The following is a 16,187-nucleotide window of genomic DNA, read 5'->3' as shown; positions in this document are numbered from 1 at the left end:
GAGTGACCTGGTTTTCCTAGCTCTTGGATGCTGCCAAGATCTTTGGATAAGGCATTCCAGAAAATTCCAGAAATTTCTCACTTCTAGCTTAAAGCATTACCAGGCCCTTCTTACTCTTAATTTTCCAAGGAATTTGCTTCATCTTTGTTTAGTCACCTGTGACCTTGCAGTTTTCCCAGCACATTCAACCGTAATCCTTTGAGCAAACAGGTGAAGGGAAAAGGACAATGAAAGAGTTCCCAGGTGCAGTCTCCCCTTTCGGTTGCTGGGGGACCTCCCTCTGCTGGCCTGGGAGGAGAGGGTTAGCACAGCTGGTTCTGCACTGGAGCTGTGGTCGGGGGTTGCATCCAACCTGTGCAGAGACCACCTTTCCCTGCCTGGTCAGGTGGTCCTCCCAGTCTAGGAAGGGAGGCTGTACCTCTCCACTGGGAGGAGGGCAGAGGGGAGGGGAAGCTCACCTACCTGGACACTCTTCGTTGCTGCAGACCCACTGGCTGTTTCGGCAAATGCTGTTGGGGAGAGAAGCATGGGTTACAGGTGGGTCAGGCATCCCTGAATGGATTTAGAGAGTGCACTGCCCATCCCACAGTCCCAGGGGAGAGGTCTGAGAGAAGAAAGGCGCTCACGCCTGAGGGGGCTTCATGAGGCTGAAGGTATACAGGAAGGGGCTTTGGCCACAGAGGAATCACAGAGACAATGCCAAGGGGAAGAAACCCCAACAGACAGATAGAAGAGGGAAACCTAGGGGGTCTACCCAGGCACTAAGCAATCAAATTCCAAACACACACACACACACACACACGCGCGCGCGCGCGCGCGCACACACGCACACATGCATACACACACACAGCTGGTAGAAGACCGGAGGAAGGGCGGGCTGCTGACAGGGGTAACACCCTGGCCCATGCTGGGCAGCCCTTGAGACTCCTGGAAGACTGTCCAGGAGGGAAAGGTAGCCAGCGAGGAGGTCTGGAGGCGTTCTCCTCTCCCCGTTTGCAGGGGACAGACAGACCCAGCCCAGGGAACACCAGAGGGGCTTCTGGAGGAAACGGCTCAAGCAAAGCAGGGGCAACAGGGAGAGAGAGTCACTTATTAAAGCATGGCCGGGGGGAAAGCTAGAGAAGTTGTCTGCATGCGAAGGGGCCTTCACCCCCCCAGCCCCCCAACTCCAGGCCGCTCTGTATGTAATCCTTGCTCCCCATCATCAGCCTCCACACCCTTCCCCAAACCACCCCCAGCCCAGGCCAGGTCCTGTTCTACCTGCCGCCGGCGCCCTTACCGCCCCTGCTGGCCCAGCTGCCCCTCCCACAGACCCGGGCAGCTCTCGCAGACCGCACTGCTGGGCCCCAATTACCAGGTGTTGCAGTCTCTCTTGAGAGAGGCGCCCGGAGGGTACCGCTTCCCAGCATGTACGCAGGAACACTCGGCACTTTCCACACAGCGGCCTTCATCAAGGAGCTGTCCCTCTGGGTCAAGGGGAACAAGGCAAAAAGACTCAGCCTCGGCATCATCATCACTCATCTCACAACCACAGAAGCCCCGGGCGTGACCATCAGCTCAGGGCTTCTCGCAGGAAGCTCAAAGGACTCGTTCTGCGGTGCTGATCTTTCATGGTTTGCGATGAGAGAGGGAGGAGGGCTATTTATCTCCACTCCAGTGACGAAGAAATGGGGGAAACAGGTTTGTTCAAAGGCCTTCCAGTAGGGAAGCCGTGAGTCTAGTCTGAAGGCTTCTTCCAGGAAGCTCAAAGAACCTGTGCTATGTTTCTCTTTCACAGCAATGCAGTGGGAGAGAGGGGAAGATTATTTATCTCCATCCTGTCCGATGAAGAAACCGAGGCAAGGGTTTCGTTCAAGTTCCTCCAGCAGAGAAGTCATGAGTCAAAACACACAAGACTCACTCTCAGCACTTAACCAGACCTTTTCACCGACGCTCACAAGGTCTCTCCTGAGAAAGACTTCCTGATGCAAAGTTCTTTTTCAGCTGAGCTCACATGACAAACCTAGGAAACAGTTGAGACTATCTTTCTCCCAGACAATTCCTTGACTGAGAAAACACTGCAGCTCACATAGGGCCATGTGCTCCCCAGACAAAGTCACTCTTGGAGCCCAGACCATCCTTCTATTCCCCAGACACACGTGCTTCCATGGACACAGTACAACAGGAAAACATACATTAGAAATAAATACCAGCTCGAACCTCATCACTCCATACAAAGACTTTAAAAAAATAAATCAAAGGCCTCTGATGTCGGCAATGGGGAACAAGCACAAGTGGCCTTCATCTGGCTTCCCCAAGCCAAGGGCACTGGCGAGGTCTCAGGTTTGTAAATAAAGTGGGAAGTCATTACCAGGGCAGCTGCAGCCATCCACGCACTGCTGCTGACACACTTCGTTGATGTGCAGGCTCTGGCAGTCTCTGGGGCAGGGGGACACGCATGCCTTGTACTCCATGCCCATGGGGCAGTCTGGTCCTGAAATGGAAAACTCAGGAGTCTGTCCGGAGCTGTTCCCTTTCAGGGCAGCATCTCACAAGCCACGTGGTGCTCAGAGCCCCTGTGCCCCCTTTGTCTGCCCCCCTCTGTCTTCAGGGACCCAGGGGCCATCTCCACCTCAGTGGCACCCCAGGGGCCAACGTCCCCAGCTCAAAATGCAAGGCCCCCAAGGCCAAGCAAGGGGTAAATGGTGTCCTCCATCCCATCCCTCCTCTGAGGGCTCCTCTTCCTCAAGAAATAGGGCTCAATCAGATGCCCCACCCAGCACTGGGCACACAGCCTCACGGCCATGCCCCACACAAGGGATGTTCATTTCTATCTATGTCCACTGAGGCAGGACAGCCCTGGCGGCCGCATCACCTAAGCCTCCGTCCTCCCGCTGGACCCAGCCCCTCATGGACAAGGACAGCTCTCCTTTCTCCCTTCTCTTCACCGGCTGCTGACTGACGCTCAGGCTGAAGGACCAGAAGGGCCAGAGCTTCCCAGCATCCCAAACCACTTCTCCTCCGAGATACCTCAGGCATCTCCCCACCGTTCCTTCAAAGACCTAAAAAAACAGCCACCCCCCTTCCAGAGGAGATCGCTGCTGCTAATAACCACCCTTCTCACACCCCACAGCAAAGATGAAGAGCTCTAATTTATAAGCTGAAAAACACAAACTGAGAGGCATGTGTGCAGTGTGAGTATTTGGGCTGCTCCACAGTCTGTGCCCCCTGTGATCTGTGGGAAGTCTCGGCGGGGACAGGAGGCTGCCTGCAAGGTGACTGGAGAAGCTCGTACTTAATCAGGATAATTTGGGGGTGGCGACAATGACAATGACTAGGGACCCATGAGATTAGAGGGAGAGGAGGAGGGATGGTGAGCACCCGCCGGAAGAGAGAAGGGATTAAATGAAAGGGAGGAACTTGATAAAAGCCTGCCAGGATCCCAAGATCACCCAGGGACACTTTGGCCACCGCCCTGCTCCCGGTCAGTTCAGACTTTAACTGCTGCGATTCCCCTCGGAGTCAGGGACGGGTTTTGAGTCCAGGGGATGGATTTGCTCACGGGCAAGCGAGGAAGATGGGGCGTGAGAACAGAGGCAGGAGAAGTGACGTGGGGGTTTTTAGGGGGGCCTTTCAAGCCTCCTCGAAGCCGTTAGGGAGGGGATTTGCTCTGTGACCAGGGGACAGAGCAGGAGCCGGGCAGGAACTGGTCCCCGGGATGTGGGTCTTGGCAGGCACTGGCTGGTTGGGGTGTGACAGCCGGAGGGCTTATGGAGTGACACCCAGACGGACACCGCTCACTCCCGCCGGCGGGGGTCCCATGCTGACTCACGGCAGGAGCTGTGGTCCGTCCAGCCATACAGCAGCATCCCCTGCTGGGCGCAGGCCCGGGCGTACTCCAGGAGCACAGGGCAGGGGCACAGCAGCCCCTGGGCACACGTGCACAGCATCCTCTCACACAGGGCCACGAAAGGCTCGGGGTCCACCAGGGGGTGGCAGCGGGCAAACACCGAGGCACTCTTCAGAAGCTGGCACTGCTCCCACAGTCCCTGCAGGAGGGAGAGGCCACCTCAGCGAGGGCGCCACCCACGCAGCCTGGCATCCTCTGACCTTGGCGCTTGGAGACCCACCCTGCCCGGAAACCCAAGCATGCTCGCTCACACCTAGTAGGTGCTTGTCAACATCTGTCAAACGAAACAGTCCAGTCAGTGGAACACTGTCGGACCCCTGCTTGGTGGGGCAGCCCGAGACCAGGGCGACCTCCTAGACTGAACCCTGGAAATGCAGAGGCCGGGGCCCTGACCTCCACTGGAAGGCAGTGTCCTCTGCAGGGAAAGAGCAGAGGGACACTCATGAAAGGAGCTGAACTTGAAGTTCTCATGGAGGCCACGTGGATCAGAGTCCAGGAAGGCCAGTCAGCATCTGCTCTGCACGCCCCGGTCACCTCCCCTCCCTGACCTTGGTTCCTCCACCAGAGATGAGGAGGTGCCACAAGGAGTTTTATAAAGTAGGGCTTCCCGGGCCTCATCCACAGAGATGTAAACTCAGTGTGTCAGGGATTCAGTAGAGCAAACCTTCCCGAGAGGATTCCTGGGACAAGACTGGACCAGTTCCCATCAGCAAAAACATGCCAGGACTCTATGATGTGTGCCAGGGAGCTACCAGGCAAGGACTCTTCCTGGGTTTCATCACTTTGTTGCCAACCTCGACCCCATTACACAGGCAGGTTTGGAGTGGTTCTCACTGACGACTCCTGGACACGTTAGCACAAACCCCTCCCTATACACCGTATTTGTGAGCGTCTCTGCATTCTGTGTTTTGGTCATTTATTCAGTTAGTTAGTTAGTTAGTTTTGGCTGCGCTGGGTCTTTGTAACTGTGCACAGGCTTTTGCTAGTTGTGGCGAGCGGGGGCTACTCTTCGTTGTGGTGCGTGGGTTTCTCATTGCGGTGGCTTCTCTTGTTGTGGAGCACGGGCTCTAGGCGCGTGGGCTTCAGTAGTTGTGGCACGCGGGCTTCAGTAGTTGTGGCACGTGGGCTCAGTAGTTGTGGCTTGAGGGCTCTAGAGCACAGGCTCAGTAGTTGTGGCACACAGGCTTAGTTGTTCCTCCACGGCATGTGGGATCTTCCCGGGCCAGGACTCGAACCCGTGTCCCCTGCATTGGCAGGCGAATTCTCAACCACTGCACCACCAGGGAAGCCCTGTGCTTTTAGTAATTTAAATGCACATCTTTTTCATGACGTAATATCTCTGAAATTGGGTGCATCCTGCAGTCGATATCACACTTTGTTGTAGATTTAACACAACACAGTATTGTCAGCTGTTAGTGATCCCCACTGGGTGCATAATTCCTTTCATGCATAGACATGCTCTGCAAATGAATGGAAGCCAGTTGTTTGTGAAAGGACTTCAGCTAAAATGAAAGGAGTATGAGAGCATCTGAAGGAAGGGCTGAGCCCTGGCTGGTAAATCCGAGCAAATCGGCATTCGTAAAGGGGACAGTTAAAAAAGGAAAGAAGTGACCAGTTTTGAGAAGAGGGAAATCCAATCTGCTCAAACTGTACAAGGGGTGGTCAGAGCGAAGCTGTGTAAATCAAGAGCCGGGAGCCAGGCCCACGGCCTCTGGAGGAATAGAAATCTGACCCAGTGCTACTCAACACCCAGAAGACCCACCTGGGGAAGCACCAGGGCCATGCTGCGGTCCTAGGGAAACCTGTGTCTTATCCCTGCCCAGCCTACACAGTCTGCCATCAGAACCAGGCCCCTGATCACTGAAGGCCCTGGGGTGGACCCGGGGAGCTCCAGGGCCAGTTGGCCCAAGCAGTTGGGCATAGTTGTTTCCCTATGCACCTCAGAAAAGCAGCAGCCGCGTGGACTGCTGAATTGCAAAGCTGCTGCAGCAGGCAGGTTTGTGGGCAGGACACTTAGCAGCTCTGCATGTTGGGAGACTGGATGAGCGCAGCTCTCCCTCCCTCCACGACCCCACCCTTCTGAGCTACCTCCCTGCGTGGCCGAGAAAAACCAGAGGCTAAAGCCCAGCTCTGCCACTGCCTAGCGGCGGGGATGGAGGTAAGCCTCGTCCCTCATTAGAGACGGACGGGCGTCCTGGAGTAAGACGGGAATACCAGCTACAGACACTGTCTCACAGGTGGACACATGGAGCCTGGAGCCGAGCAAGCAGCCCATGAACAAAGACGGCTGCCGTGGGTCCCATGTCACAGAGGCCTCGGGTGATGACAAGCATCCTTCCATTTGCCACCTGAGCGCTTCACACGGGGGAAACTGAGGTTTCTGAATACAATGCCAGGCAGGGTCCTGCCCTGGACCTGTTGGGACTTCACAGCCCCAGGCCCAGCCTCCGCCTCTTCCACGTGCTGGCTGTGTGAGCCTGGCTGTTTACTCAACCCCGCCTCCTCTGTGGATGGGACAATGATAACAGCGCCTATCTGAAAAGACTGAAATGAAGACCGAATGGAATAACGCACGGAAAAGGTTAGCCTAAGACATGGCGACCCCGTATCATCATCGTCATCGTCATCGTCATCGACATCCTGGCCACCAAAGAGAGGCCTTCCACTGTCCTTCCTGCCATTAGGTTTAGCTTCAGAATGGTGAGCAGGTCACCAGCAGGACAGAAGGACATCTTTGTCCCTTCCCCCATCTCCATCTGCCTGGGTTGTCCGGGGATGAATGGTTGCCACGGCAACACTATCAATTCACTAGTATCTGGGGGCTCCCTGGTGAACAGAGGGCAGCTCTTACGGATCTTTTACCTGGGAGGGTCACACTCCTCCAGAACGAAGCGGGGGCTGATGGAGGACCCCACTCTTCTTTCTAATCGGCAGGTCTAAGAATCTCCATCCTCACTGGCAAGTGAGACTCAGGGAAGGAGGCTGAGGCCTGTGTCTGGTTCCTTCCATTCTGTCACACTGCCTGGCCCATCAGAAAGGCCACTCAGAAAGTGAGGTCCCTGGACTCTTAGAGGGCAGTGGAGGGCGCCCCCAGGAGGGCCAGGGCCTTGGCTCTTGCCCACCTCTTGCCCCCCATACAATTTGGAACCAGAAAAAGAGCTCCCAAAGGCAACGCCATGGGGTTTTTCTAGTGATTGCTGCCACCGCCTGGGCTGTAGGACAGTGGCTTAGAGCCATCCCTGCACCACAGAACCGGCTCTCGCAGGCACAGGCACCAGGCACCTCGGTGGACACAGGACCAGGAGTCCAGGCACCCCCTCTCCTTGTGAGAGCAGGGAGGTGCAGAGTCCAGCGTGGCCCGTCTCCAGCTGGCCCACCTTCGTCTTTTCCCTGCTCAAAGGAAAAGTGGGATCAGTACTCCAGCACATTTCCCGGGAGGTCCCTGGAGGTATTAAATGGTTTACAGAAAGCCTTAGCAAGAAGGCTGTTTTCTAGGAAAAGTCTGTCTTTCCATCCTTCCTCTGGCAGCCCCGGCCTGAGCTTGGTCACTAGGGTGACCACAGTGTGAAGGTCAGGGAGGACTTCCAGACATCTACCAGCCCCTGCAGCCCATCCGGCCGCACCCTGCAGTGGCAGAGGGTGACACACCTAGCCTGCCATCTCTGCCTCCCAGAGATCTCTTCCCTGATCCACCACAGGCAGCCCTGCCAGGCCAGGTCCCGAGACAGGACACCTCCGTGGACCCAAGTCCAAGATGGAGCTATGATGTCCTTTCAGAGCCAGTGAAGAGACACGGACTAGTAGGAGGCGAACAAACCTCTGCTCAGCAAGCACTGGCCGTGTAGTCAATAGAAAAGGTAAGTCTGACTAAGTCGCACCCCATCTTGGAGGGCAAAGTTCCAGCACGTGAGGGAGGCAGGGAGGCCTGGCCTTCCATGGTCTGAGCCCAGCCTCCCGCCCTGGCTCAGCCCTCCCCCTCCCCATGTCCCACATTACTGATGGTTTCCTGAACGCACCCCAACGTCTCATTCAATTTCTTGCACACCTACAATGTCCAGGCATTGTGCCAGGCAAGACCCACAATAGAAAGCAAGCAGACTTGGTCCCGGAGTCAGAGGCTCCCACAGGCCTCTGGGTGCATCTACTCCTGCCTGATTTCTGGGGCCGTCTTACCCGTTTCCCTGCAGGCTTTTCAAAGACAGGAGCTGTATCCCCAAGACGCACAGACCAGGCAATAAGAAAGTGCTGGATCAACAGTCATGAACACAACAATGAGAAAGTCATACCCTCCTGTTCTCAGGGAGCTTTGGAGCTACCTGCATCAGGTGTTTCCATAGGGAAGGTTTACATAACAGCCAGAAGACGTGGTCTCAATTTAAGGCTGTCTTCCCAGTAGCGCGGCCAATCGCAGCAGGAAGGAACCTGCAGCCGGGGTACCAGGGAAGGATGCACAGTCTGAACCAGGCTCTGGACGCGACACGGGATTTGGTTTCAGGGCAGAAGGGAGGCCACACCAGGCAAGGCTGTTAGCCAGGCTCAGGCAGGAGGAGAAACAGAGTAATTACGGTTGAGCCAAAGCCGGTGTTGCCAACAGACCCCCTGGGAAAGAAAGGCGCGGCTGCCCCTGGGACACTGTTCTAATAGGTCAGTGGCCTCAGCTTCTCTTAGCAGCTAGTTCTGGCCCCTGTCATATCCCCAACCTTACGGACTCTCCTTGAATCAGTTTCTATTTTCTCCTAAGCTCGTGCCTCCAGACCCTCTGTTTGTTATTCCCCGAGTAAAGCACTCGGAGGTGCCTTTCTCTGATTCATCCCAGGCCACTCCATCCACTGCAGGGTTTGGTGAGCGGGCCTGGGTTCCCATGCCTGGATCCCAAGCCATCCATGATGTAGGCTTGTCTCCTGCACCCCGTCGTCTGTGGGAGTATGGCACAGTCATGCACGGCAGTGTTGGGTAGGCCAGAGGGACACAGCCTGCTGGGTAGCTGGGCGGCTTCCTCTCGCTTCTCGCCACCCACCCAGGGCCACTGACCTATAGAACCCCCCCGCCGGACGGTCCTCCACAGAGTCTCCACCCATCTCCCGGCTTTAAGGTCAGGCAGACCAAACCCCTCCTCCCCTCCATGGTGGTCTGCACTCTCCATAACCCAAGAAATAAAACTGTTTCAGAGACCACCACGTCATCCACTCCCACTCACGGGCCCTTCCGAGGCCTGAAGACCCCTTCAGAGAACACAAGCCTCAGAGAAAGGCTGCATACAGCCTTCCAGGTTTGGAAACTGAAGCAAGGAAAGAGTGAAGAATTCAGTAGGTCCTCAGTTCTCTAAGTGTGGCCCAGGGACCCCCCTACAGACTCCCAAGATTCTTTCAGGGATCCACAAGGTCAAAACTATTTTCATAATAACACTAAGATGTTATCTGACCTTTATGCTCTCATTCTTTCTCAAATGCACAGTGGAATTTTCCAGAGGCTACATGATGTGTGGTATCACAACAGGCTGACTGCAGACACGGATGAGAGAATCCAGCTGATTTCTCTCAAGCCAGACAGTAATGAGATTTGCAAAACTGTGAAACAATGCCATTCTTCTCCCCAAACTTTTTTTTTGGTTTGGAATTTATAGCTATCTTTATTCAAATGATGGTATTCATGTTAAATATAATGTTTCTTATTTTTTAATGAATTAATATGTTTAAAATTTTCCATTTTAATATCTAATATGGCAAATATCAACAGATAAAAGCCAGATAAACAGACTCTTTGAGGTCCTCAATCATTTTTAAGAGTGTAAAGGGCTCTCAGCCGATTTAGTTTGCCAATGGCTGTACTGGTGAAAGAGTCACCGAGCGGACTCAAACCCTGATTCCATCCAGGTCAGGCTCCTGCAGAAGATAGATGGGCCCCAGGCTGAGCCTCTGGAGTTTGTACCCTGTGGGCAGATCTCCAAGATAGCAGGAGGGAGGAGAAGCTAAGCCCTGCGCAGATAAGAGACCACATATTTCTCATTCTCGAGGTCAAGGAGACCTTCCAGACTACGCATGTGCATAAAGGCTCCTCGGGGGTCCAAAAGGGAGGAGGTGCCACCCTGTAGTAAGCGATGTCAACCTACCCATAAGCCTCTTCGCTAGAATCCATCCTGGCTAAGAGATGCGTGCGCACACAGGGGAGGACCCTAAAATAAACCAAATACGTACTCAGAAAACCAGGCAAAGCAAGATGATTGGCCAAAGGAAACCCTGAAGAAATGTCCCATGAAAGTGGTTCAGGGCTCCCCTGGTAGCGCAGTGGTTAAGAATTCACCTGCCAATGCAGGGGACACTGGTTCGATCCCTGGTTTGGGAAGATCCCACATGCCGCGGAGCAACTAAGCCCGTGGGCCACAACTACTAGAGCCCACGCACCTAAAGCCCATGCTCCGCAACAAGAGAAGCCACCGCAATGAGAAGCCCGCGCACCTCAACGAAGAGTAGCCCCCGCTCTCTGCAACTAGAGAAAGACTGCAAGCAGCAACGAAGACGCAATGCAGCCATAAAGAAATAAATAAATAAAAAATTTTTTTAAAAAAAATAGTGATTCAAACTGCCACAAAGGCAAGATTCTCCCTCTGAGCCCGCCCGTGTGTCTATCCACACGTACCCTTTTTCCTCCTAATAAACACTTCACTTGTTTCACTACTTTCCATCTCTATGCGGAAGTTCATTTCTACACAGCTGACGGGCCAGGGCCTTGTCACTGGCCACTGGTCCCTGGTGGTCTAGTGTCTAGGTTTCGGCGCTCTCACTGCCACGGCCTGACTTCAGTCTCAGGCCGGGAACTGAAACCCTGCTTCAAGCCACTGCAGGCCAAGGCCACCTGAGATCACTGCCACCCAACCACAATTTACCTGGTTTTCCATGTTCCCGATGCCCCCACCCTCCCCACCTTGTTTCCTATCAATCAGATTAGAAGACAGTGTAGTACAGTGGACAGAGTGCAGGTTTTAGAAGCACCAACCCCATCACTTACAAAATGTGTGACTTCAGGAAAATTATCTCCCCTCTCTGCACCTTTATTTCCTCACCCTTAAAAGAGTGAGATTACAGAAGAGATTGAAAGTTGCCCAGGATCTATTCCTCCTTTCTCTCTTAGTCAGAAAACCCTTGGGTGTCAATCTTCCCCTGGGCACATAGCCCCTGGGAATAAAGATCCCATTTCTCAGCCTCCCTTGCATCTGGGAGTGGCCATAAGACTAAGCTTTGCCCCCACCCCCGGGACATAAGCAGGAGTGTCATGTGCAACTCCCTGGAAGCAGCCTCCAAAGGAGGGTGTGCTTCTTTCAATGCTTCTCTTCCTACACTGGAATGTCGTCATGATGCCTGACACATAAGCTGCCATTTTGGGCCATGAGGCTGAGGACAACAGAGAAATAAGACAGAAGGACCCTTCATCCCAACCCCATGGCATCCGTACTGGACATCCCACCCTGAACTCCTTGACAATGAGGGAGAAATACACTTCTATACTGTGTAAGCTGTTTCTACTTTAGGTGTCCTGGCACAGGAGAATCTAGTCCTAACTAACAATTCCTGCCTTAGACTTTGCTGCAAAATAAAACTAAATGACATTACAGAGGGAGGGCAGTCGAGTGCCTGTGACTATTATCATTGGCCTATTGTCAACACTAGCTGAACAGCTCGAAAATGGCTTCTCCTCAGCCCCCTGGAAAACCATTCTGGCAGGGAGAACAAAGAGGATCAGCTAATTCACTTCCAGCACCTCCCTGGCTCTGATGCCCAGCATGAGCTACTTCTCTCTTCCTGCACCTCGCCAGGGGCTGGCAAGAGAGCACCAGCCCAGCTCCATCAAGCCATGACCTCACCCTGCCTGGGGGGCTGTGCAGACCCAATTGGAGCCCAACTTAATCACATTTTCAGTTCATTAGAGAAGACCAGGCCTCCTCCCTGGAGATGCCAAGCCGATTCGAGGGAGAGAGAGAGAAAAGAAGCACATCTACCCAAGGGCAGATGGGAGGGGAATGGGGGCTTGAGGAGAGGAAACAGCTGACGAAGGATAAGGGAGGGGGACATTCCTAGGTCTGAAGTGGACAAAGAAAGGGGAGGCTAACATATAAAGTGCAAGACTGTTCAGCCAGGCCCTGGGGTGGGTGTCCCACGGCTGTCCCTGGAGGAGGTCCAGAGGCGCCTGGGCCTGAACTGGTCCAAAGCAGTGGGTTCAGGAATTCACCCCTGTGGCAGGGCACAGTTTCTCATTGGTCAGCCTGTAAGGATGGATGGGGGAGGGTTGCTGATTCTAATTATAACTTCTGCCTGGCCTGGGATTCCCACCCACATTCCAAGATCTGGCTGGAAAAGACGCCATGATTTCCACTAACTCTAGGGTTTTGTGGAGCTGAACATTCCTCTCTCTGAGATACTTGGTGTTCAGCCCTCTTGAGAAGTAGGGTAACTGGATATGTCACTGAAGTCCCCGGTGCCAAGGGAGATGGCCACAGAGTCCTCCAAAGGACCCTTCTCCCCCTCCCCCCTGTCCTCCTGGGCAGCATCTGAGCAGGGATCAGGGCAGGACCAGCTGGCTGGGAGGACAAGGGCCGAGTTCCCACCCCTGGTTCCCACTGTGGGGTTCGTCCAAGCTCTGGGGCTGGAACAGCTCCACCCATCCTGCTCCCGGTCAGGAAGGATAACCAGCTGTGTGATAAGTGCTGCTGCACCACTTCACCCTTTACTAACCCAAAATGGCATTTGTGTTGTTCTCTGTCATGTGTTGTTTGTGTCAATATCTCCTATGTGTCTTGTCCCTGAGTGAGATTGCAAATCGGACTTGCACAGAGTTAAGATACAAAACACCTCAATAAATATGTGCTGATGGGCACCTTCAGATTCCTTGCCTCGCCAGGGAGGAGGAGAAGGGAAAGAAAGCCACTTAGGAAATGTTTCATGGAAGGGTTTTGAGGCTGCTGGGTTAGGGATGCATTTGCATCTGCTTAATCTGAGGGAAGTGCTGAAACCCTGTGGCAGCCCCTGATCTCTGCCATGAGGCCAGACCCCCAAAGGCAGAGTGGCCAAGGTCACTGTCCCACCACAAGCCCAGGGGCTCACTGCCCCCTGCACTCAGGTGGGTGAGGGAATTTGCTGGAAAGGAAAAGGGTGCTTATTCCATCAGCGTTGGGCAGAGCTCTACTTGTCTTCAGAGGGGACACTGAGCCGCAGAGCAGGGACGCAGCTACGTGAGGACACAGCAAAGCAAGCCAAACCAGGGCCCGCGCCCTGGACTCTCAGATTTCGGCAAAGTACCCAAAATAAATCCTCATTCTTTAGCCTACGGATGACTTGAGAGAGCAGTTCTCACTCTGAAAAAAGGGGAATGTGTGTGTGTGTGTGCATGTGTGTGTGTGCCTATGTGTGTGCCTATGTGTATGTGTGTAGGTGTGTATATGTGTATGTGTGTATGTGTATATGTGTATGTGGGTGCGTATGTGTGTGCATGTGTGTGTTGTGCATGTGTGTATATGTGTGCACATATGTGTGCGTGCACTGTGTATGTGTGTGCATGTGTATGTGCATGTATGTGTGTATGTGTGTATGTGCGTATGTGTATGTGTGTGCGTATGTGTGTATGTGTGTATGTGTATGTGTGTATGTGTGTGTGCGCGTGTGTATGTGTGTGTGTGTATGTGTATGCCTGTGTATGTGTATGTGTATATGTGTATGGGTGTATGTGTACGTGTGTGTGTGTACTTGTGTTCAAACCCCAACTCGGATGTAAGCATCACTAGGACACAGTGGGTGGGCACCATCTGAGCAGCGGAGCAGAACCAGCTCAAGTTACCTGACAACTAACTCCTCTGGGGGGTCCTGGGTTACAAGGATCTCTTCTTGAGATTTACTGACCTTCCCTGGACCAGACTCTCACACAATTGGTCTCTCTATGAATCACAACTATTCTACCAAGCAAACGAACGTAACAAAATTCTTCCCAGTCTCCAAGAAAAGTCTATTCCAGGCCAATTAAGTGAAAGCAGGAGGCCAGGAGAGGAAGCAGGAATGCCAGGAGTGGATGTGGTCAGTAAGCCCCCAGCTCTGCCAGGGCACTTAGCCTCTCTCCCACCAAATCACCTCCCTCCAGGCCTGTGAGCCTCCTTCCAAGGCGACTGTGGGCAGAAACAGGAGAAAGAGCTGGGTACGAATTTTGCAAATAAAAGGCGTGGGCGATATTTCACGAGGATGTGAAGAGTGAATTGCGTTGTCCCCAGCAGAATGGGTATTTCGTGTGCCTCTCTGTGCCGTGGAGGGCACATGTTACTGTCATTCAAAGTAAACTTGAGTATTTACAAATGTTAGCTCCAGCGGGGACAGGTGCCTTCCTGGGGGCAAGAGGAATTACAGGTGAACAGCAGGCTTTCAGAGGAGGAGGGGAGGGGAGAAAACGTGCAGACATGAACAGCAGCAGAGCAAGAGGAATAAGGCTTGTGTTCCCCAAAGAAACGTCAAATTCAGAGCCAGTGGAAAACAGCCAACCTGGGACTGTTAGGTGACGGATGGGAGTACCACTGGACACGAAGTCCTGAATAGGACCTAGAAAAACCAGGCTGCAAGCATCTGGCTTCTCCAGTAGTCAAGGGCACCGAGGGAGGTCTTCATCTTCAACTGGGGGTAAAAGAAAGGGGTGACTCCTCCTCAGGGAGTCAAGAAGGGCTGCATAGGGTTGAGCTCTGCACAACAGCTGGGAAGAGCCCAGCAAGGATGTCTCAGAGACTTGAGTCTTAAAGTCCAGGTCACAGTACCACCTGCCTATCTGAACATACATGGGCAGGGGACTGACTAGAGAGCTTCTGGAATCTCATCTCACTCTGAGTTATTATGAGCCTGAGATTCCTAACTGATGAAAAGAAAGACTAGTCGTCTTGAGAACCAATTCTGAGGAGGGATATGGAGAGGACTCAGCGGGCCAGGGGCAGGGAAGTATAAGCAGCTTTTTGCAGGAGGAGGTCTCTGCAGGAGGCCCCTTTTGTACTGTCACATTAGCAAAGCTATATTTTAACTAACCTCCAACCCAAGCACACCTTTCAGATCTTCTGATCACACAGTTCTTTGCTTAATCTGTTTGTTCTTTCCTTAGATCAAAGAAATAGACATGGAGAATAAGTGATTAACAGGGGACCAGCTCTTTTCCCCAGCTTCCCCTTCAGTAATCTCACAAACTGTGTGAAGAACATAACATCTCAAAGAAAGATTACAAGGAGTCGACAAGCCTGCACGCAGTGGATGGCGATGAATCTGACCCTCTATCTCGATGATTCACTGAAATGACTTCCCCTTTTTCCCTTTAAAAGCTTTCATGGCCAAGCAAAACCTTTGGTGTTGATTCTGGGACACAAGTCCGCCTTCTCCCCAGACTGCCGGCTTTTGGATTAGAGCAACATTTCTGTTTCTACCAGCACTTGCCTCCTGAGTATTGACTTTCAAGCAGCCAGCAGCCAGCAGCCAGACCTGAGTTCGGTAACAGAAGTGGCCTCATGTTCAGATGTGAGCAGCAGAAGCAGGAGACAGCCCTCCACTATGGAGGAGTTTATCCTAAGGAGGAGCAGGGTTGCAGCGATGACACCTCCCAGTGGAAGCGAGGCCAAGTTCATGGCCATCAAGTATAGCTCTGCAAGTCACACAGTGCAGTGGCAACACACCCAAGGCTACCGTTCCCATGACAGACAGCATACATGTGTACTATGTTCTAGGTATATTTATAGTGTTTACTATGGCAATTCCCCAGCAGGTGATGGTAAAGTGTCTTGAGAAAGGGGTGCTTTTTTTCTAATTAGAAAGAGCATTGCATGGGCCAGCTGCAGCCTACATCCAGCCTCCTGGAGCCGTGGGCTTCACGGTGCAGACAGGGCTACAGGACACAAACAAGATCCCTGTGTAAGGTTCAGCCCTTGCTGACATTCCCCAGACTGACAGAATTAAATTTGTTTTTTGAAAGTGACCTAAGGATCTCTCTCAAACATTCATTGTGTAGTAGAGTTACCTGCAAATTAACGCCGATTATTTGAGCACCTATAGCTGGGCGCTTTTTGTTACTAGGTCTGCACCCTGAGCCCCAGACTCCAGCAGTCCTGCCCTCTGAAAAGCTAGAAAAAAAAAAAAAAAAAACCCGCAAATCTGTGTGCCATCAAACAAGCCATTATCCGTCCCAGCAGAGAGGCTCCGGGTTTTGTTGGCATAACAAGGAAACATTCATCCCCCGGGTATAAGTAATATGACCTGGCTCTCAGAATGAGCTGACTCCTTGCTGCCACCCTAGAAAG

At 53.0% G+C, this 16,187-nt stretch overlaps 1 protein-coding gene across 1 annotated transcript in view; it reads right to left on the bottom strand.

Moving 5' to 3' along the window:
- Positions 1-16,187, bottom strand: part of VWF (von Willebrand factor) — a gene marked incomplete at its 5' end in the record, with an annotated part of 133,230 nt that overhangs the window by 94,765 nt on the left and 22,278 nt on the right. The window contains 4 exons of the mRNA XM_079714643.1: positions 463-509; positions 1,355-1,466; positions 2,351-2,473; positions 3,812-4,028. Of these exons, the coding sequence (XP_079570769.1) occupies positions 463-509; positions 1,355-1,466; positions 2,351-2,473; positions 3,812-4,028 (499 nt within the window). The remainder of the gene's footprint in view (positions 1-462; positions 510-1,354; positions 1,467-2,350; positions 2,474-3,811; positions 4,029-16,187) is intronic.

The sequence above is a fragment of the Hyperoodon ampullatus genome (genome assembly GCF_949752795.1).
Source record: "Hyperoodon ampullatus genome assembly, chromosome: 11".
Lineage (NCBI taxonomy): Eukaryota > Metazoa > Chordata > Mammalia > Artiodactyla > Ziphiidae > Hyperoodon > Hyperoodon ampullatus.
This window is presented reverse-complemented; position numbering and strand designations above follow the sequence as displayed.